General features: G+C 34.2%; 1 protein-coding gene across 1 annotated transcript; it reads right to left on the bottom strand.

Annotated features, from left to right (window-relative positions):
• Positions 1-72: 72 nt before the first annotated feature.
• Positions 73-22,386, bottom strand: LOC113426941 (vomeronasal type-2 receptor 26-like). Its single transcript, XM_087947459.1, has 6 exons — positions 22,301-22,386; positions 21,306-21,573; positions 6,744-6,870; positions 3,904-4,785; positions 1,183-1,259; positions 73-132 (listed from the first exon to the last, which is right to left on the bottom strand). Exons 1-6 carry the CDS (start codon positions 22,384-22,386, stop codon positions 73-75), a joined length of 1,500 nt encoding a protein of 499 aa, XP_087803585.1.
• Positions 22,387-23,894: the final 1,508 nt, after the last annotated feature.

The following is a 23,894-nucleotide window of genomic DNA, read 5'->3' as shown; positions in this document are numbered from 1 at the left end:
AAGATATCATTTTGGACCAATTAGTGGGGTTAAAGACCTGACTTCAGCGTCATCTATAAGCTAAACCAGATCTCACTCTACAGCAAGCAACTGATGAGGCTCAGATGTATGAGCTGTCAAATCAATCGGCTGCTGAAATACAGAAATACTCTGTTGAGACTAGTACAGTTCAAGGGAACCAGTCTGTGCATATGGAACAGAGTGAAATTGAAGATAACATAGATTCTGACCAAGATATTATGGCATGAAAGTGGTCTGAAGAAACCAAACCTCACCAGGCAAAACCTTTTTATTTAGAGTGGGGGAAAACCACCTTAGACAGGTTTGTAAATTTAGGAATACAGTTTGTCTTAGATGTCAAAAGAATGGGCACTTAGCTAAGATATGCAGGGCTCTCCTACCACCACTTCAGAATCCAAATTTTCAAAATATGGTGAGAAACCAAATTTTGAAAATACCAGGGAGAAAACCTATTATGAAGATTGTTTCACTCTGAGGAGGATAGATAGAAACTTTACAACTGATTTTAGGAAAGCAAATAGACTAGGGGAAAGAAAATTATTGTTGATATTAAAATTGAAAATAGTCCATGTAAAATGGAAATTGATACTGGATCCTCCTATCTATTGTATCCTGAGTACTATTAAACATTTAATGATCTAAGTGCTGGTAATATCACACTACTAACTAGACTAGAGCATACAAAACATTTTCTAGACTAATACAGCTCATCAGTCTGGAACCTGCATTACATATCTGATATTAATACAGTTGAGGAAAGTCAGAAATATTTCTCCACTCCTCTAATCATTGCAGAATACCTTATGCCACCAGACTTGAAATTCTAGACCTAGAAAACCTAGAACTACGCTGCCTTCGGTCCAATCTAAGTATAGCATATAAAATTATACATTGCAATGTCTAGCTGTCAATGAATACTTCAGCTTCAACCATAACAATACAAGAGCACACAATAGATACAAACTCAAGGTAAACCACACCAAACTTGATTGCAGGAAATACGACTTCAGCAACAGAGTGGTCAATGTCTGAAATACTTTACCTGACTCTGTGGTTTCTTCCCGAAACCCCAAAAATTTTAACCTTAGACTGTCTACTATTGACCTCACCCCTTTCCTAAGAGGTCTGTAGGGGAATGCATAAGTGCATCAATGTGCCTACCATCCCTGTCCTATCGTTTCTTTTTATTTTTCTTATATGTATCCATTTCATGTATTCATAATTATGTTTATACTTGTACCTGTTATCTTATAATCGCTTGACAAAATAAATAAATAAATAAATGATGATTATGATGATGATGATCCTTTTCTACATTCTGCAGCCATGAAATTCAGTAGTCGGGAATAACTGAGACATGCTGCAGAACTTAATAGATCCTAGAATTAGTGTGTTGTTGTTTTTCTTCCTTTTTTTTCCAAATTGTCTGGATCTGTGCAACTCTTTGCTGTTTAGGTGTCATTTCACTTTCAGACAAATATCTAGTATCATTTTGAAGTTCTTTATATTTTAATAAACCTGCAAATTTCACATCATTTGAAAAAAAAGAAAGGAAACAAATACAGAGAAAATATGTCTCACCTGTGGAATTTTGTAGATATCCAAGATAGTTGCTACATAAAGAGACATCTGGATCCAGTCCTCCAATGATAGCCATCAGATTATTCTGGGTGCCACATTTAAAATTGGGACAAAGTTCTCTAATGAGGATAGGAGTTGTATCACTGCATCATAACTCCACTTTGCACTGAAATAACTGTCTCCAATGTGAAAGCCCAAAGTGTAATTGGATAATATCTGATGATTTTCATTAATTTCCTTTACTGCAAAGCTGTAATATGCTGATAATTCTTAGGCTCCATACTATAAAGAAAGTTTTATTTTAGTACATTATTTCAAAGAACTGTGAAAACCTACTGTGAAAACAAAAATTATTGGCCAAATGGCAAGATTATTAAACTCTTGAGTATTTATTAAAAGTAAAGAAAATATACTAAGAGAACTCCTAATAATATGAATGCTATAAATTGCTATAAAAATATCCACTAGCAATTTTGTAGTCTAATTTCATGGAAAAAATATTTGTCATATACAAAACCCAAGGACTACAATGCTTTTTCCCATGACAAATTTTTATCCCATGTAAAGAAATAAGAGATTCAATTTCTCTTTCACCAATCTATTTCTTTTTATTGACATTTTGCATTACTCAAAACATAAGGTTAAATTAAATTGATCAAAAATATCTTGGAATTTAGGAAACAAAAGTAGAATGCCAGTTTCATATGCAATTTCATCCAACATTGTTAGTGAAGGTTCTATATTAAAGCCTTTTTTATCATCAATTATGAATGCCTGAGTTGTAATGAAACCAACAATGATGTCTCCCAGTTGATGGTACATATGAAGTAGAGAATGTGGCTCCTTGTCCTTGCAGATCTTAGTGTCAGTCACACTCAATATTTGGAAAGGCAGTATTTGCAGCAGTGCAGGTAGCAATCCATACATACTAAAGTAAAGGACCAAGTGTCTTTATTTCTCTGGAAACAATGTCTCTGATTACCATATTTTGACTTCTCTCTTTTGTTACAAAAATAAATATCATGATGGATTTTCTAAAGCTGACATGGTTCCTAGAATCTGTAGGGATTTCAAGAAAAAAACACTGTCAACCAAGGCTGTAATTAAAGGAGAAGGAAGTCATGTTGGGAATACCCACTGAGATAAAGTTAAAAACCTGCCTTGTTTTATAGAATCAACATGTTTAGTGGACTGTAATTTTACAACTTGTACAATAAGAAACAATCCAGGCTCTAATTCTTTCAAACCTGAGCTATATCTAGAGTGAAATTGATTTTCTAGAGGGAACTGACAAGAATAGCATCACATAAATTTGATATAGCTATGGCTTTAATCACATTTCTACCATTTTATTAAATAAATCAGGGAGCAGAAGGCAGAGACATAGGCAGAATGAGATTGACCTATAGTCAAGTTTGGCACCCGCCTTCTGGAAAATTGTGCCCCTCAAGATCCACACCCACTCTCTTGGCTTTCCAGAAGGGCCTTAAAACCTTTTTTTGTTAATTACCCTGAGGTACCTATGGAGGTTTTTATACTAGAAGTGTGGAGTAAAAGACAATTCAACCTTCACCCTGTTGTATATTGCTTCCTTCCTTCCTTATATGGTTACATCTTTGCTAATTTTAATGTTAGCATTTGTTGTTTTAATGTTTTGTATTGTTATATTCATCTTGTTGTAATTTGCCTATAGTTGCTTGGGTGAGATGGAGGACATAAATTTAATAACAAATAAATACTTAAGAAACTGGATTATTTTCTCCAGATCCATGTTTTTGAAGCTCCATTTATTTCCTTTACTTTGAAGTCTCACCATTATTTTAGGCTGGTAGTCTCACATTTCTACTTTTCTAAATCTATTTATTCCTTTCACATTGTTTTAGGTTGGTAGGAATACATAAAATGCTGAGAGTTTGCTACAGGCACAAAATTATTGATATTGTGTATTGCTGTTCTTCTAGCATACATAGCTTCTTTAAGATTAAAAGTTGAAGAGGAAGAATGAATGAGAGATCAAAATCCAGGACCAGGAAGTCTTAAATTTACTTCTCTAATTCCAGAAAAAAATCCCCAGAAGATTGGAATCCCATAAGCTTTATGTTCCCAGTGATGGTTTGAGGACCACATTAAAAATAAAACAGCCATCATACAAATGCATCACTCTTACCCAACTATGATCCACCGATACAACAAACATTTGATACATATTGTCACACCAACATCCCATAACATATGCTACACATTGAAATACAAATTATAATAAATTACTCATAAGCTTTATTCAATGCCATCTTCTAATTAGGTATTCTCTATTGTTCAGCTCAGGCCTCATTATAATTATGTAACATTTGGGGGAAAAGATGCAAACTAGAAGCCCAACACCAGATGTTAAGATAGAAAAGATCTCCACAGCAGTCATGTATTTTCCTTTGGTGCTTAGATAGGTTGGAACAAAAGTTACCCAAACACTGCAGAAGACCAACATGCTGAAACTGATGAATTTAGCTTCATTGAAACTGTCAGGTAATTTCCTGGCCAAAAATGCCACAATGAAACTCACAATGGATAGAAAGCCCATATAACTCAGAACACAATAAAACATAATCACTGACCCTTCATTGCATTCTAATACAATTTCTTCAGTTACCAAATGCAGATCAGCATCTGGGAAGGGTGGAGTAGTCCCCAACCAAAAGGTACAGATACTTGTTTGAACAAATGAACAAGAGAAAACAATGGAGATAGCCAGTCTTTTCCCTAACCATTCATTCATTCTGGACCCTGGCTGGATGACCATGAAAGCTAGAACAACTGTGATGGTTTTTGCAAGGACACAACAAATAGCTGCTGAAAACACAACACTAAACACAGTTTGTCGGAGAAGACAAGTCACCTTATTAGGCTGACCAATAAAGAGCAATGCAGAAAGGAAACAGAGCAGAAGGGAGATGAGAAGGCTATAGGTCAGGTCCCGGTTGTTGGCTTTAACAATGGGAGTGGTGTGGTGCTTTATAAATGTTCCCAGCACCAAAATTATGATTAATGAACAGAAAAGTGCTGCAATGCATAAGCAGATACCCAGTGGTTCCTTATAAGACAAAAAAGTTATAGTTTTTGGAATACAAAGATCATGTTTTTTGTTCGGATATGTTTTGTCTGTGCATTTATGACAGTCATTCATATCTGAAAAAATGGAAAAGAAATAACATAATTTAAATCTCATAGTCTGTTTTAAAATCAGCATTTATTTATTTATGTAGTTAGTTAGTTAGTTGTTATATCTGCACTTCTCACACACTCACCAGTTCAAAACAAAGAATCTCACCAAACAGTTCCTAGTGCCCAAGGAAAACATAGATTCCATTCATTACCAAAAATAGCAGAACTCAACCAGCCCCTGACCCAAATGCTTGGGAAAACAGCTAGATCTTCAGTGTCTCGTAAAAAAATTAACAGGATTTAGGCCACCTGAACCTCTGGAGGGGATGCTGTTCCATGGGACAGGGGCTACCATTAAGAAGGCATGACTCCAACAAAATTACAATAATAGAAAAGACCTGGAGCATGGTATATCTACTATATATAGTGGGAAAGGTAGAAACAATGAAGAGATGTTTTCCTACAAGTAGACTGGCCCTATGCCGTGGAGGGCTTTATATGTGATAACCAGCGCATTGAATTGCATTTGGAAACCTAAACCAGGCTACTAATAATTTCATCAGCAAAAGAGAAACAAATAATATTATACTAAAAATACATATTTTGGAAAAAAAATAGGAGAGTTTTTCAAAGGTAACCTGACTTACTTATACCCAATTGGTTGTCTGGTGCACATATCCTGTAGGAACAAAGTCTGATTCTCCCAGAATTCTCTTTCTTCAGACTGCATATCTAAACTTTTCTAGTCCCCAATAGCAGCTTTGTTAATGGGAGATGCAGAAATGCTTGTTTTGTCCCTGAATTATATTTCAGAATATTTATTCTTATGGAGATTTGCAGATTTCCTACCCACCCCACAATTTTGTCCAAAATCTTTCTTTGAGTATTTTTTTAACTATCATTGAACAGTTAGAAAATGACATACTGGATAGACTAAAAAAATACAGGAAATTTAAAATAATTGGGAAATCAAAAATAAGACAGCAAATCAAAAAAGAAAAAGAAAGTTATATTAACCTGTGAAATAGCATGAAAAAATAAAAGAGAATAATTTGGGTGTATAAGTTTTCACCTGGTTCATTGACAATCAGAACATCTTTAATTGTTTGACAGATTTTGTTGTCCCTGATATAATCTGACCATGTAGTCTGCATAAGTACAATATTTGGTCTGGAAGTTTTAGATAGTGGGATACACACATTAAATTTTCTGCTTGTTAAATCTTTCAAAAAAAAATGAAATAAAAATGTATTTAAATATGTATAGAAATTACAATGCAATAAACATGGTTTACACCCTCTTTTGCATGAGATCCATAAAAAATATTCAGAATAGATTGATTGATTGATTCATTCATTCATTCACTGATTTATTCTTTCATTCATTGAAACAATGGATGGAAACTAATCAAGGAGAGAAGCAACCTAGAACCAAGGACAAATTTCCTAACAATAAGAACAATTAACCAATTGAATGGCTTGCCTTCATAAGTTGTGAATGCTTCATCACTGGAGGCTTTAGAGACTGGACAGCCACTTGTTTGAAATGGTATAGAGCAGGGATGTCAAACTCAAGGCCCGCGGGCCAGATCCAGCCCATGGAATGATTAGATCTGGGCCGCAGGGCTGCCCTGGAAACAGTGAAGGACCATCTCATGGTGTCTCTGCCAGTGAAAACAGAGCTCCCTTTTTCTTGGCAAAGGGTTGAAGGAGGCCGTCATAGCCGGAAACAGAGCTTGGGAACCCATTTTTTTTTCTGGCAGAGTGCTTGGACTGCCTCTGGTGCCCCTAACACATGTGACATTGAACTGGCCATGCTAACTCTGATCCAAATGCCTGAATTACATCAAAATAAGTTGCATTGCTTCTTGCTTTCAAAAAAAGAAAATTGCATTGCCTCTGTAGTGCAATCCTATTTGTCCAGGCAAATCTAAATAATTCTACACAGAATTAATTAATACATCTGCACAAAATATGCCTTACCCTTCTCATCAGCTATCTTCCCATATGGACATGGGATGCAATCATAACAGCAAAATGGTTCTCCTTCCTTTACTTTCTTGCTGGACCCTGGAGAACAGCTTTCACTGCATACAGAAAGAGGTTGTGTCTAATTTAAAAACACAATAAAAATATAGTATTAGCATATTTCAAATTGTAGAGATTCTACCATAAATCCGAGATACTAGGAGCTCATTGTTTTGTCACTTTATGCTGCCATTTATGTATATACAGTATGAGCATGGCTGTCTACCTGCAAATGTTTTATTAACTAACCAGATAACATCTTCAATGTGAGGATGCAGGCAACTAAACTCAAAGAGTATCAAGAACTCTGCAGTTCAACTCAGAGTTACAGATATTATTTTCCATTCAAAACCTTTTATACTGGAGGAATTAGTACACTTGTATTTATACAAGATTATTAGCTTTATAATTTTTCTCAAATTATTAGCTTCATAATTATCTGCAAAGAATTCACAATAATACATATGGTATTCTTTCTTCCATTTTTACCCAATCTAAACCTGTGAGATAGTTGGTCTAAAAATGATTGACTAAAGTAATATAGTAAGCTTCTGTGGCTGAGACCACACTTGAATTAAATCACCCTAGTTCTTCTCTGACACTATAACTTTTATTACACATTGATTGTCTGTATGTAATAATGTAGGATCATTTGTGAGGAAACTGTGGGAAGAATCAATAGTTAATGATGAAATGCTATTAATAATTACATTAGTCCCAAATATTATTATTATATTTATAACCCATAATTATTCTGTACAGCTCAAGATTATACACATAATGTTTCTGTTTCCTTTTTTTTTTCCTCAACAACTTTATGAAGTTGATTGACTGTTTCAAAGTCGGGACTTCTGGTTTATTCCTCGCTGGAGTTGGAGCGGAATCACGATCATGCACAGTTTCACCCGAGCTCACTTGCTGGAGGGTCCTGATCAGGACCAGAACCACCCTGGTGGGGTGGTGAAGAAGGGGAAGTTGCCTGGAGGGTTGAGAGGAGTTGCAACTCCCTCCCTGACAGGAAAATCCCTCCCAAAGGCAAGCTGCAGCCATGGTCCTAAAATGGCCACCATGATGACAAAGAACACTCAGGAAACTAAGTTTTGTACTGGAGCAGAGAAGTAGCGAGCAGAGTGTGAACCAGGCAAAGGATATTGCTTTTGAGGTACCCCAGTATTAAAATAAAGGGCTATCTTGGAGGGAAGTGGAAGCGGCGACCAGAGAAAATGAGAAAGAACTTGGATCTTATAAAACTTGGATTAATTTGGAGGAGAAAATTTAAAGGAAAATACTTTAACACAACAAAGGTTTAGAAATTAAATTGGATAACTATTGAATTATGGGCACTTTAAGAGCATAATTAAATGCTGAAATTGACTGTGTAGAAAAGAAAAGAAATAATAGCTAATGATTGAAATTAGCGAACTTAATAAAAGTATTATATTCAATAAAGAAAGTAAAAGGTAAAAAGACTCAAGAGTGCCACCTGATGGCACAGGAAAACTTCAGTACATTTTAAAAAGTGTCTGGTCTTCTCAAGAGTTTGGATTTTGGAACTTAAAAAAAATAAAAGAAACTTTATTATTGTTATAGAACCATCCGAACAAAGACTCAAGGGTATGGATTGTTGAAAATAAATTCAAAAGATATTGGCTGAAATAATATACTGGACTTTGGGATTGAATATATCTATTAAAGAAGAGGATTTTAACTATTAAGGACGAGGAAAGAAAAGGAAAAAAGGGAAGTTATAATGGAGAAACTATTTGTTGATATAAGATCGGACTTACAAGAGTCAAGATTGGATTTTCAAGATATAAGGGACATGATAAAAATCAAACTTGAAATGTGCAATTATGTACTACAGAAATTAGAAATGGTGACTCAGCATACACAAGAACAAAATAAATCAGAGGGGGAGGAGTTCTATAAAGAAGAAGCCAACATTGAAGGACAAAATGAACAACAATGATTTAAGCAGGGGGGAAAGGAATTAGAATTAAAAATTTGTGGTCTGATGGGATTGTTAGGAATAACATGGCTACCTAACTTAGTTTGGGTAAAATAATATATATAGACTATGATTGTGTGTATCACTTTAACTGTAAAACATGTATTTTGGGTGCGGTTGTAAAATCACCATAAGAGGGAGCAAGAGAGCTCACTGTTTGCTGGCTTTTACTGGATTGCTGACAATGATGGATTGATGGTGATAACTGCGTGTTTTCCCTGCTATTGCTGAACGAAGAAAAGAGGTTTGATTTTCTTCATATCTCTACTGCAAAAAGAGATATATTACTGGACTGATTATTTGTAAGTTTACTGACCTCTTTTTCGACACTGGACTTTGCTAATGGATAATCCCCGGACGGACTGAACTAGTGTATGAGATGTGGACTGTTTGACTATGCTATAACTCTTACTGGAATAAAAACTATTTAACTGGCACAGTGTATCTGTTTTACTGAGTGTAAGCTACAACAACGTTTATCTCACATATTCTGCCTGCCTGCCTGACTGCCATTGCACATTTTGCTAGGGTCTATATCCCTAACACTGGTTATGGGCCCAGGTGCACAGTCAGACTAACCAGGATATAACAGGCTTATATAAAGTGAGAGTTTGTGTAGTTACACTATACTGTAAACAGACAGCTGTGTTTTATTAATTATAGTTTAATATCTAGAAAAAGAAGGTAAAAAAGTGACTGCAACTTTAAAAGGTGAATTGTATGTGTTAAATTATAATTCATTAGAGGTAGCTAACACAGTTTATAATAATGTTAAACCTCATGATGAGTGCATACATTTGTTACATAGACGTTTAGGGCATATAAATTTTAAAATGCTTAAACAAACGGTAGAACTATCTGAAGGTATAAAACTGAAGCCTTGCAGTAAGTATTTGCACTGCAATACTTGCAGTCAAGAAAAAAGCAAGGTAATACCAGCAAATAGATTAAATGGATTTAAGACAAACGAACCTCTAGAGGTCGTATTTGCTGATATTATAGGTCCTAAAAAACCAAGTGTGGGAGGTGCTCATTACATACTAAGTATAATGGACCATTATTCCAGATATGGCTTCTGTTATCTAATGAAGAGTAAAACGGAAACATATCAGAATTTCTTTAATTGGCTTAAATTTGCAGAAAGAAAAACTAAAAGGAAATTAGTAACTCTTATAACTGATAATGGTACGGAATTTATAAACAATAAATTCCAAAACAGACTGAAGATGGCAGGTGTTGAACATAAAAAGTCTGCACCATATAGGCCACAACATAATCCTACATAGCTTTTTCTCTGGTAATATCACACTTGTAACCAGAGCGTACAAAACATTTGCTAGACCAATACTCGAATACAGTTCATCATTCTGGAACCCACATTACGTATCTGATATTAGCACAATTGAGAAAGTCCAGAAATATTTCACAAGAAGAGTTCTCCACTCCTATACTCGTTGTAGAATACCTTATGCCACCAGACTTGAAATTCTAGAACTAGAAAACCTTGAATTACGCCGTCTTCGGTCTGATTTAAGCATGGTATATAAAATCATACATTGCAATGTCCTACCTGTCAATGAATACTTCAGCTTCAACCATAACAACACAAGAGCACACAATAGATACAAACTCAAAGTTAACCGCACCAAACTTGATTGCAGGAAATACGACTTCAGCAATAGAGTGGTCAATGTCTGGAATACTCTACCCGACTCTGTAGTTTCTTCCCCAAACCCCAAAAACTTTAACCTTAGACTGTCTACTATTGACCTCACCCCTTTCCTAAGTGGTCTGTAGGGGGCGTGCATAAGCGCACCAACGTGCCTACCATCCCTGTCCTATTGTTTCTCTTATTCTTCTTTTATTTTTCTTATATGTACCCATTTCATGTATTCACAACTATGTATACACTTATACTTATTATCTTGTAAACAATTGGCAAATCAAATAAATAAAAATAAATAAAAATAAATAAATAAACATAATGCCTTTATAGAAAGACGAGGCCAAACAATACAAGCAATGGCTCGTACTATGCTGTCGGATTCAGGATTACCTGAAACTTTGTGGGGAGAAGCAATAATGTGTGGTAATCATATATTGAATAATGTTGTTAACTCAACAACAGTTGAATTACCATTCACATGGTGGCATGGTAGAAAACCTGACCTAAGCTACATGCACACATTTGGAGCACCAGCATGGGTGCATATCCCTACACAACTGAGACAAAAGGGGCAACATAGGGCTAAAAAGTTATTCTTTGTAGGTTATGAATCTAATCACAAATCATACAGATTCTGGGGAAAAGGTACATCTAGAGTTTACTGTAGTGCTAGTGCACAATTCCTGGAACATGTAGGATGGGAAAAACTGGAACAAGATTCAAGTAAGGAAGTAATCATAGAAACCTACAAAAGACCAAAAGAACAAATCAGTAATAAGAAGAGCGCAATTAAAGAGGAAGTACATGAAGAGCATATAGGACCAGAACAGGAAGAAATACCAGAACAGGAAGAAATAGATAACCAGGAACAGGTAGTACATGAAAGTCCACCTGTAAGTCCTGTAATACCTAGACGTTCTACACGTGTAACCAGACCACCTGACAGGTACCAAGCAAGTGTAGTTTGCCAAGTTAGTAAAGTTCCAACTACTGTTGAAGAACTTAGGATGTATCCTGCAAAGGAACAGGAAAATTGGCATAAGGCAATGGAGAAGGAACTAAATTCATTAAAGGAAATGAAAGTTTATGAAAATGCCAAATTACCTCCAGGTGAAAAGTCCATTGGCTGCAAATGGATATTTAAATTAAAAATTGGTAAAAATGGGACTGTTACCCATAAGGCTAGGTTGGTAGCTCAAGGATTTAATCAAACTGTATGTGATTATGATGAAATATTTGCACCAAATTTAAAGGCAACAACCTTGAGAGCAGCTTTAGTGTGGGCAGCTAAGAAAAACTATATCATAAATCATTTAGATGTAGAAACTGCCTATCTGCATGCACCATTGCAGCACACTATATATTTAAGGAAACTAGTAGGTATTAAGGATAATAAAACTAATAATGACTGTTGGAAACTTAAAAAGAGTCTCTATGGATTAAAGCAATCTGGTTATGAATGGAACCAATATATTGTTAAAGAGTTAAACAATATAGGGTTTAAAGCAGGTTTAGCTGATCCATGTTTATTTAAGAAAGAGACAAATGGAACGGTGTCATTATTATTGTTGTTTACAGATGATATTGCTTTAATTACAAAGACTAATAATGAAGCTACTGAAATAATATCATTATTAAGTAAGAGGATAAAATTAAAGCAATTAGGAGAGATAAAACAGTATTTAGGATTGACAATAAACAAAACCAAGAGTGGCTTTAAGATATCTCAAGAAGATAAAATTTACCAATTGCTAAAAACGTATAAAATGGAACTTTGTAAGCCGGCAAAAACTCCAATGAGTCAGGAATTTTGCCGAACTGATGCTCAAAGTTCAAAATTCGATAAGACTATTTATCAGTCATTAATTAGTAGTTTATCATATATTAGTAATTGGTCAAGGCCAGATATTGCTTATGGCGTTAATCAATTGGCAAGATTTAACGCTGAACCCACTGAACATCACTGGCAAGCGCTAAAGTGTATATTAAGGTATCTTAAAAAGACAATGCACTATGCATTGTATTTGGAGCCAAAAGATGATTTGATTTTAAGTGCATATGCTGATGCAAGTTTTGCAACAGACATAAACACTAGGAAATCAACTTCAGGTATGGCTATACTATTAGGTAAAGCACTGATTGGTTGGAGGTCAATTAGACAGCAACACATAAGTATGTCCACAATGGAAGCAGAATTTTCATGTCTATCTTTGTTATGTACTGATTTAATTCTGTATAAACAGTTGTTATTAGATATGGGAATAACTGTTAATGATGCCATTGTAGTGTATGAGGACAATCAAGCAGCCATACGGTTGGCTACAAATATTGCTGTAAAAACGAGATCTAAGCATACTGATCTTAGATATCTGAATGTAAGACAATCTGTAAAAAATGGTTTAATAAGTCTGGAATATTGCATGACTGAAGAAAATATTGCCGATCAGTTTACAAAAGCCCAAGGTGCAGTAAAGCACAAGGAAAGTTGTGAAAACTATGGGTTAAAGTTGTAAATAGATATATATGTTATTATATTACAGAAAAGGGGAGAATGTTAGGAATAACATGGTTACCTAACTTAGTTTGGGTAAAATAATATATATATAGACTATGATTGTGTGTGTCACTTTAACTGTAAAACATGTATTTTGGGTGCGGTTGTAAAATCACCATAAGAGGGAGCAAGAGAGCTCACTGTTTGCTGGCTTTTACTGGATTGCTGACAATGATGGATTGATGGTGATAACTGCGTATTTTCCCTGCTATTGCTGAACGAAGAAAAGAGGTTTGATTTTCTTCATATCTCTACTGCAAAAAGAGATATATTACTGGACTGATTATTTGTAAGTTTACTGACCTCTTTTTCGACACTGGACTTTGCTAATGGATAATCCCCGGATGGACTGAACTAGTGTATGAGATGTGGACTGTTTGACTATGCTATAACTCTTACTGGAATAAAAACTATTTAACTGGCACAGTGTATCTGTTTTACTGAGTGTAAGCTACAACAACGTTTATCTCACATATTCTGCCTGACTGACTGACTGCCGTTGCACATTTTGCTAGGGTGTATATCCCTAACAGGGATGATAAAAGGAAGAATGGTTCAGAAAATGGAAAAAGGGAGAGGGAAAAAGCAGAAAAAGGAAGGGCAAAAGAAAAATCAAAAGAGGGAGAGAGAAAAGTTTAATAACTGGAATGAGAAATGGAGGGGAATAACAATGGGGAAAAAAGGGAGGGTGGAGCTGGCATCGCGGGGGGACTGCATGTGATATTTAAGCTCTAAGATTGCTGCTGATATCTCTGTTGCAGGATGGTCCCAATGGACCTAAACCATAGAGACGGTGACTGAGGAGGGCACATCCTGTTGATCCCAGGGACATCGCAAAGTCCCTGGTAGATCCAGGAGAAGCCCTTTTTTCCTGTGATGGAGAGGTAGCCATTAAAGCTGCTGAAGCTGGGACAGCTCTGGAATGGAAGAAAGCTGGAAAGAAAGTGTGTCAGTTTGGTGAGATAATTTTCTACTTATTTTTTTCTGGAAAGAATACCCTAAAAGACTAAAAATTAAATTTAAAAGTGAAGATAAAAGTGTTCAAGCAGCGAGATTAAGCACAAATTAAACCTGAAGGTTTTTTTCTTTTTATTGGAACTTTGGATTTTTGTAAAAACTTTTCAATTTTTAAACTGACTGATCTTTCCTTTTTAATTTTAATTTTTTCCTTTCAAAATAACTCTTTGGAAAAGTTTGAAAAGATAGTGGGAAGAGCATGTAGATTATTTATGCAGGTGCTCTTCTGTGGAACTACTGATAGCTGGAGTCTGGATTTGAAATTGAAGAAAGAAGACTGAAGTGACCTTGAAAAGAGAACTGGAAATTTTGTTTTTTGATTTATTAAAGAGCCTTGAACATTTAGTGGCAGTGCTTTGCTTACTGACAGAATTGCATTTTCTCTTTCCCTTTTTTCTACTCCCCCCCCCACAGTTGAATTTTTATATTTGGACTAGAGTCTTTTGATGCAGGAATAAGACTACTTTTTCCCCCTCCCTCCTCCCTTTGTTCTACCTTTTTAGCAAGAGGAATATACAGATTTCTGTCTTTTTATTTTTTTATTTTTTTCATCCTTTTTCCATTTTCCATTTTTTTCTTTTTTTTCTTTTTTTCTACATAATTGGAACCAATTGGATTAAGGTATTCAAGTGCCTGAAGATTTTTTTCCCTTCCCTTTTTATTTTTTATTTTTATTTTTTTTATTGGAGTGGCAGTTGGCTGCTCTTGCTTTTTCTTCTCAATTTTCCTATTAAGTATTCTAAGATGAGCAGAAATATACCAGCCTCAGCTTCATCAATCCTGACTTCTTCCTCCTCACCATCTGGAGGACAACAATCAATACAGGTGATGTTATAACAAGAGAAGGAGAAAGAGGTGACACTGCAGATGATTATGCAAGGAATTCAAAAGATACAAGTAAAAACAGACAATATTGAAAAGAGAACAGAGAATATTGAGCAAAGAATTGAAAAGACAGATGAGAAAATTGAAAATATTCAACAGATGATGATGCAATATGATGACAGAATTAAGAAAATTGAAGAATAAGATGTACAAAGAGATAAGAAGATTAGAGATATGGATACCCGATTGAGTGAAGTGGAAAGAGACAAGGGCAGATCTCTGCAATCATTGGGATGGAAAATTGATAGATCAGAATTCTATCTTAGATTTCAAAATATAGAAGAAGAAAAGGGTGAAAACCTTGCTGAAATGATGACAGAAATCCTGGCAGAAGCATTAGAGGTAACTAAAGAGAAGATGATGGATGGAATGGATGAGGTTTTTTGTGTCTATACAAGATATACGATGAGAAATAAACTGCCAAGAGAAGTTCATATCAGATTTACTAAGAAAATAATAAAATCACAAATACTGCAGGTAGCAAGAGAAAAAACACTGAAGTACAAAAATAAAGAAATAGTGGTACTGAAACAGGTACCGAGAAGAGTGAGAGAGATAAGAAGAGAATATTTATTCTTGCCCAAAAAGTTACTTAAGAGAGGAATAAATTACAGATGGCTGATACCAGAAGATCTCATGTTTACCTGGCAGGAACAAAGACACAGAATTGATACAGTTGAAAAAGCTGAGTTATTCTATCTGGAATATTTCAGAGGAAGGGAGGAAGATACAAAAAAAGAAGAGTTGTTAATTGAACTTCAAGAGGAATGTATAGCACTAATTGAAAAAGAAGAAAGAGCCCTAGGTGGTGTACCCAGAGAGCAACAAGAACCAAGATCTACTGGAGCAACAAATCCTTCTTACAAAGACTAAAATGGATGAGAAAAAAATGATCACAATTAATATAAATGGGCTTAATTCAGCTATTAAAAGAAGAAAAATATTTCATAAATTAGAGAAATTAAAATTTGATATAATCTGCCTACAAGAATTACATATTAAAAAACAACATGATTATATATTGAAACAACAAAAAGTAGAGAAATTATTTACAGCATTGACACAGTGTAAAAAGAGAGGAGTGGTGTTATACATGAGAGATACAATCCCTGTGGAACAAATATATACAGATGATGATGGAAGGGTTTTGATGGTGGAGATAATGGACAATAATCTAAAGATACTTTTAATAGCAATTTATGCCCCAAATGATAATCAAGAAGATTTTACAGGAAATTACATAAGAAAATAATTGAACTGGACTATGCTAATATCTGTCTGATGGGAGATTTTAATGGAATAATAAATGACAAATTGGACTATAAAACACAAAAAATAGCAAAGAAAGCTAGAAAGACATTGTCAAAATCCTTCTTTCGAATGGTAGATGAGATAAACTTATAAGATGCATGGAGAGAGAGAAATGCAGAAAATAAACAATAGACATGCATCATGGTCTAGAATAGATATGATATGGATGTCAACAGAATTGCTTTCTAACATACAAGACATTGAAATAGAAGCAAATACCTGGGCAGATCACAATCCAATAACACTTGTATGGAAAGGACAAAAAAGGAGATCTAGATGGACTTTAAATAATACGATATTAAAGGAAAAAGACTTTAAACAGAAAATTGAGAGAGAATTGACTTTTTTCTTTAAAGAAAACACAAAAGAGGATATATCATCACAGAACCTCTGGGACACAATGAAGGCTTATACAAGAGACTTGATAATGGACTATACAAGGAAAAGAAATATAAAACAGAAAAAAATGTTTAAAATATTGGAAGATGACTACAAGAAGTTGGAAAAAGAACTACAGAAATTTCCAGAAAAAAGGACATTAAAATTAAAATGGACATAACTAAGCATAAAAGGGGGCTAATGGAAAAAGAAGAAATAGCACAAAAAATTAAAAATGCTAAGCAGAACTGTTTTGCAGATGCAAACAAACCAGGCAGATGGCTAGCATATAAATTGAGAAAGGAAAGAGACTCAAGAAGGAAAAATCAATTGATAAATGAACAAGGAGATGTATGCTATGGAAATGCGGAGAAGAAAAAAATTATTCAAGATTATTATGGAAAACTGTACCATCAAGAGAATGTTCAGGAAGAAAGAATTCAACAATACTTACAGGAAGCAAATTTGCCGCAGATACCCAAAGATATTGAAATAATGTTAGAAAGTAACATAACAATGATGGAATTAACAGAAGCTTTAAAAAAGCAAAACATTGGGAAAGCACCAGATCCGGATGGTTTGCTAGTGGAATTTTATAAGACATTCCAGGAAACATTGAATCTTCACTTATTAGAAGTTATGAATGAAATTATGACAAAAAAGAGAATACCCAAAACATGGTCAGAAGCATATATCACACTTGTACCGAAGGAGGACACAGACCCACAGCAAGTTAAAAATTACAGACCTATATCACTATTAAATTCAGATTATAAAATTTTTGCTTCAATTCTGGAAGAAAGACTGAAAAGATACTTAACAATTTTATTCACCCTGATCAAAATGGATTTCTGCCGAAGAGACAGATTAAAGATAATATGAGAATAATTTTAGATACATTGGAATACTATGAGGCACATCCTGAAAAACAAATGGCTCTGATGTTTTTAGATGCACAAAAAGCTTTTAATAATGTGAATTGGCGTTTTATGCTGTTACAATTGGACCAAATGGGCTTTGGTAAAAAATTTACTCAAGCCATAGAAATGATATATCATAAACAAACTGCAAAGGTTATGATAAATGGAGAGTTAACAGACTTTATAGATATAAGAAAAGGGACTAGACAAGGCTGTCCACTGTCACCTCTGTTGTTTGTGTTAACACTGGAAGTGCTGAATAGGAACATCAGAGAAGAAAAAGAAATAAAAGGAATGACAATTAAAAAAAAGAAGAGTATAAATTACAAGCTTTTGTAGATGACCTGGTATTTATATTAGAGGATCCATTGGAGTCAGCACCTAAACTGATAGAAAAGATAGAAGAGTATGGGAAAGTAGCAGGTTTGAAAATAAATAAAGATAAAACAAAGATTTTAGCAAAGAACATGTTAGTAAGATCCAAAAAAAGAATTGGAGGAAGTTTTGGAGATCCAGGTCACAAATAAGGTTAAGTATTTAGGGATACATATAACACCAAGATGTAGCATACTTAAGGAGAATAATTATCTTAAACTTAAACAACAGATTGCGACAGACTTGATAAAATGGGGAAAATTACAATTATCACTGATTGGGAGAATATCTACAATTAAGATGAATGTATTGCCTAGAATCTTATATTTATTCCAGACAATTCCAATCAGATTAGGGAAAGAATTTTTGAAGATTTAAACAAAATAGTGCTAAAATACATTTGGCAGGGGAAGAAAGCGAGAATAAAACTTAAATTGCTACAAGTTGCAAGAACAAGAGGAGGATTTGCTTTGCCCAATTGGGAATTATACTACCAAGCGACAAGTCTGATGTGGGTAAAGGAATGGATAACACTAAGGAATACTAGACTTTTGAATTTAGAAGGATGTGGCTTGCTGTTAGGGTGGCATGCCTTCCTCTGGTATAAGGGAACTAAAACGCAGGGATATTTTAGAATACATTATATTCAAGAAGCATTGTTTCTAAACTGGGAGAAGATAAAAAAGCAATATTATTTAAAAATTCCACTATGGTTATCTACTATTGAAGCTTTTTCCTATCCAATAATACATAAAAAGGAACAAACAGTTAGATATGGTGAGATATTGAATGAAAAGGGTGAACTTAAATCTATGCAAGTGTTGGAAGAACAAGGTGTAAAAATGAATTGTTTTTCATATTTGCAAATACAATCTAGATTTGATAAAGATGTTAAAACAGAGGTATCTATGATAAGTTGACTGATTTAGATAAAATTTTGACAGGTACTGATGAAAAAGTAATAAAAAACTTTATGGACATTTGCTAGAGTTTAAATTAGAGGAAAAACAAGTAAAAGAAACAATGATTGGGTGGGTGAAAATTTTTGGATATGAGATTGACTTAGATAAATGGCAAAAAATATGGTCTCAAAATTATAAAATGACAATGTCAACTGCATATAAAGAAAATTTGTATAAGATGTTTTACAGGTGGCACTTACTCCCAATGAGAATTGCGAGGACGTTCAAGAATAAATCGGATAAATGTTGGAAATGTCATCAGATACCTGGTTCATATTACCATATGTGGTGGACATGCTCAGATGCAAAAAGATATTGGACTATAATCCATACATGGTTGGAAAAAATGACAAAACAACACATAGACTTTAAACCTGAGATATTTTTATTGGGAATTATACCGGAAATATATTGTAAAGAATTGAAATATTTGATTGTAAATGTTTTAACAGTGACTAGAATTGTATTTGCTAAGAATTGGAAAAATGAAAAAAGGAGGAAATTACTAAGAAAATCATGGACTGTGCCAAAATGAGTAAATTGATAGGATAAGGAAGGAGATTCCGCAAGATAATATGTTGTGATGTATAAGAATATATTGAAAATAGTATTTTGTAATGAATAGATGATTCATAAGGTGTTTGAGAAAATATAACGCGGAATCTGAGAAAAATATATATATTTGTGTTATATACTAAATAGGGAGATTGATATTACGGTAGAATGAAGGTGGTTAGCTTGAATTATTAATCAGAGGGGATAATTATATTTACAGATAAGGATTGATAAAATGACAAATGTGACAGAAAAAAATAATATGGGAAATTACAACAGAAATGAGATGAGAAGTTTAGATAACATTTTAAAATAAGATATGAGAATGTATTAATATAACATGAATTGGAATTGGATAAGTTTAATATTTAACAATAATAAAGATGATGCAATATGAAACTAAACAAATATAATGAACAGGTAACTATGGTCATGTTTGTATTGAGATGTGAAACCAGAAACCACACTGCTTGCCAAATGAGAATTTTTTATTTTAAAAAATAAAATAAAAGCAGGGAGAAAATTGAATAATGGAATTACTAGGTATGTTTAACTGATAACGTGGTAGGCATTTTGAAAGAGTGTTGAAAGGTTGAAAATAAGCATTGAAGGATTATGAATTAATGTGAAATATATGTATTGGGAGATATGATTGATATTATTGATTTTGCCTATACTAAAATGTATGATACATTGATGCCACACTGTTAATGTATTATTGTGCATATGCAAATTGAAATAAAAAAAAAATTGGGGTCTGTTTCAAAGTCATCAAGAAAATTTCACACCTAAAGGAGGACCAGTAATCATGATCTCCTGGTTTATGGTTCAGCACTAAAATCACCACAAATCTTTTAAAATAAATACCTATATATAAAACATAATGACATAAAACAATATGAACTTTGAAATACTCTAGAACATATTTGAAGAACAAGGACAGAAACTAGCAGCTACAATATCAGCAATTTAGGGGTAGATTATTTTCAAAAGAAGAAATAGAAGATGTTAAACAGAAAGAAAGTTTACCGAATAAAGAAACAAATCACATTTGATACAGAAATAATATAAATATATTTTTGAAATACTGAATCAAATAAATACTAAAATTTAAGATACTAAAGTTTACAAAAGAGGTTTGCTAAAGCCTTGAAGAATCCTTTCAGATATAAAATATAAAAGCTGAAGAGATATCAAATCCTACAACCAAATCTAAATACATCAATGATCAAGATTGTTATAAATAAAAGGAAGGGATGCATAGTTTGCTTGATCAAGGTTAAAACAGGGGATGTTTCTATATAACTCTGATCATCTTTTATGTACTAATATTAGTGATTTAGTTTGTGTATTAGAATAAAAGACTGGCTACGAGAAGAAAAGATATTTGTATTTAAATGTTTAGGGGGCAAAATATCACTATGTTTGTTTGTACTTGTGGTGAAGATCTATATTTCTTTTTTTCTTATTATTATTTTCCCTTTTTTCTTTTGTTGCATTTTCTACTCTTCGCTTTTATTTTTTCTGACTTTAGTTTGTATTGTATTTGTATTATTTATAAAAAAAACATTAGCCAGAATATTTCTGGGGAAAACATCCCACTAAGTTTTATTTCATGGAGAAAAGTGTAAAAAAATAAATTGGGGAGAGGATTATATAAAACTCAAGCCACTAAGAAAGTTCATCACATATAAATCCTTCACATACAGAATAACACTATATGCAGAATAACACTATAACCAATATGTGTTCTCTCTCTCTCCCTCTCCCTCCCTCCCTCTCTCTCCTTTTCATTGATAAAATATAGTAAAATAGGAGATTAACTATTTTCATTTCACTGACTTCCTCAAAGACATCTCAAATTTTTAGTAGCTGGATCTTCTCACCTGATTGAACCAACTATGCCATGTGATGGCATCCTTCCCGATAATCAGTTTTTGATCTGCTGGAGTCTGAGGATCTACCCTGCCAACCTTCACTCTTGATTTGTTTGAGGAAGTAATCCAGTTGATCACGTCAAATCCAGCAACTATTTCTCCTTTCTGATTGAAGGCAATTTTATCCCCAGCACTGTTGTTAAATGAGATGCTTTTCAGAAAGGAATGGAGCTGGATTGAAGAAGGAAAAGTAAATTCAGAAGAGGCTGTAAAAAGTCTTTAATGGCATAAATAGAAAGAAAGTGTGGCTGCTTTAGTGATGGAGGAAACTTCGTGGAAAAAATTAAACTTTATGAAGCAGAGACACCCAAAAAGTTGGCTTGGGGGAAGCTGGCTGCTGGAGCATGCCGCAGCAGCTCTTCTTGGTTTTATTTTATTTTATCTATTTTAGTACTCCCACTGGATCCTTTTTATTTAAATAATATTTTCTGGAGAAGTATAGACCACAACACAGACAAAAGTTTTTGTTATGCTGAGGACTAACAAGGCATGGGGAAAAGAAAGAAGTGCTATGGCACTAGCCCAGGATCTCTCCCACCAGTGAAGACACCCCAAAAGTAAATTAGATAAATTGGATGATCCTAACTGAATCCTATGGATTTATGAGAAATTTGATCATATATTTTTCTAGACAGTTACCAAGTCCTAATTTCTAAAGCTGTACAAAAGTTAGAACATATTTGTATATGTTTCAATCTGTTGTTTTTGTTGCTGATGCTGTTATCATGATTGCTATTTTTACTATGATTGATATAGTTATGATTCATTGCACAATCAGCCAAATATTCCAATTGTGCTTGGCATTTTTATTGAGTTCTTTCCAAGGATCTGGCTTAGGCAGAGTGTTGATGGTATTAGAAGTATCATTGCAGGGGTTGCAAGGCTTCGGCGGCGGCAGGAATCCGCATTTCTGCGGGTCCCTGCTGCGCTCGCTGCTGAGGTACCCCTGATCCAACTGGATTTGAGGGTTGTCGCTACCCCGGAGGGGCAGCGGAAGATAGAGGAGGTCTGGGCAGGGGTCTGGGGACATCGCAACCCCTTTCCCCAGCCGGCTAGACTCCTTTTTCCTGAGGGGGTAGAGCGGCTGTCAGAAATGGCAGCCACAAAGGAATCTTCAACCGGATAAGATTTGTGCAGGAGGAAGAATCAGAAGGAGAAGTTTTCTTGGCTGAACCGGGACATTAAGATACTTTTAAACACCCTGGAAACCTGACTTTTGGATTGATACATTTGTTTCCAAAAGAAGTTGTTAAAAGCGGCAAAAAGTGCTGAAAGGAAAGTTCACTCCCTTCCTTACGGAGAAAGCAAATGAGCACTGAAAAACCTGCTTCTTTAAGGTAAAAATAAGCTCTTTGTTATAAGTGGGAAGGAGAGGACTAAAAAAACTTTTAAAAATTTGTTGGAGGAGACGCCTTGAAGATTATAAGATCAGCAACTAACTGTAATACTGGCTTTAAAATATATTTTGGGATTTTGCCCCAGGACGAAAAACTGCAAAGAGAAGAAGAGGAAATATTTTGTGTCTGTTTGGATTGTTTGATAACTTTGACACTTGGAAATTACTTTAAGATTAAAAACATCTGGGTTATTCTTAAAAATTTACAATGGCACTATCTGTGGATGAATTAAAAATGGAATATGAAAAATTAAAGCAAAGAGAACAAGAAGGCAAGGATTCTTTGGGAGCTGTCTTCCACTTTTTAGAAATGGCAGTTTCTACATATCAGCAAATACATGAGGAAGAAGGAGGAGGAGGAGGAGGAGGGAGGGAGGAGGAGGAGGAGGAGGAGGAGGAGGAGGAGGAGGAGGAGGAGGAGGAGAAGAAGAAGAAGAAGAAGAAGAAGAAGAAGAAGAAGAAGAAGAAGAAGAAGAAGAAGAAGAAGAAGAAGAAGAAGAAGAAGAAGAAGAAGAAGAAGCCATTTTTAATGGACAAAAAGTTCAATTAAGAAAGAAAATAGGAAGAGAGGAAGGAAAAATGAGAATTTAAGATTTAATAAAACAACCAAGAAAAAGAAAAATAAGGTGAGAAAAAGGTGCAATGTTAGAAAGCAACAGAAAAGAGAAATACAACAGAGAGGGGAAGTTAAAAAGGTGGAGGTTAGGAGAGGGGGGGCAAAAAGACCAGACTGGAGAAGAAAGGGAGGGAAAAGGGGGGGAAAAGCCACAAAGGCCTGAAACAAGATGCAAAAAGCAAAAAAAATTCAGAGATAAAGGATAGAGTATAATTAAAGAAAGATTCTGCAAGAGTACATAAGATAGTATTGTAGTATTTGCATTTGAAATAGTCCATTGGAATATTATAAGATTTAACAAAATATTAAAATATTAAAATGTTTAATAATGATAGATCTCAATATTTAATAAAATATTAAAGAGAATGTGTAAAATGATTAATGTTTAGTTATAGTTTAATTCATTATTGTCTTAATGTTATTATAAATTTACTATTTCATTTTCTTATTTTAAAATAATGTATTAAGTAGAATTAGAATTAGAATGGAAATATATTTAACTATATTATAAATTTATTATTCTTTT

The sequence above is a fragment of the Notechis scutatus genome, chromosome Z (assembly GCF_049901735.1).
Source record: "Notechis scutatus isolate UNSWTSFEM ecotype Mainland chromosome Z, rNotScu1.2, whole genome shotgun sequence".
NCBI classification, from domain to species: domain Eukaryota; kingdom Metazoa; phylum Chordata; class Lepidosauria; order Squamata; family Elapidae; genus Notechis; species Notechis scutatus.
This window is presented reverse-complemented; position numbering and strand designations above follow the sequence as displayed.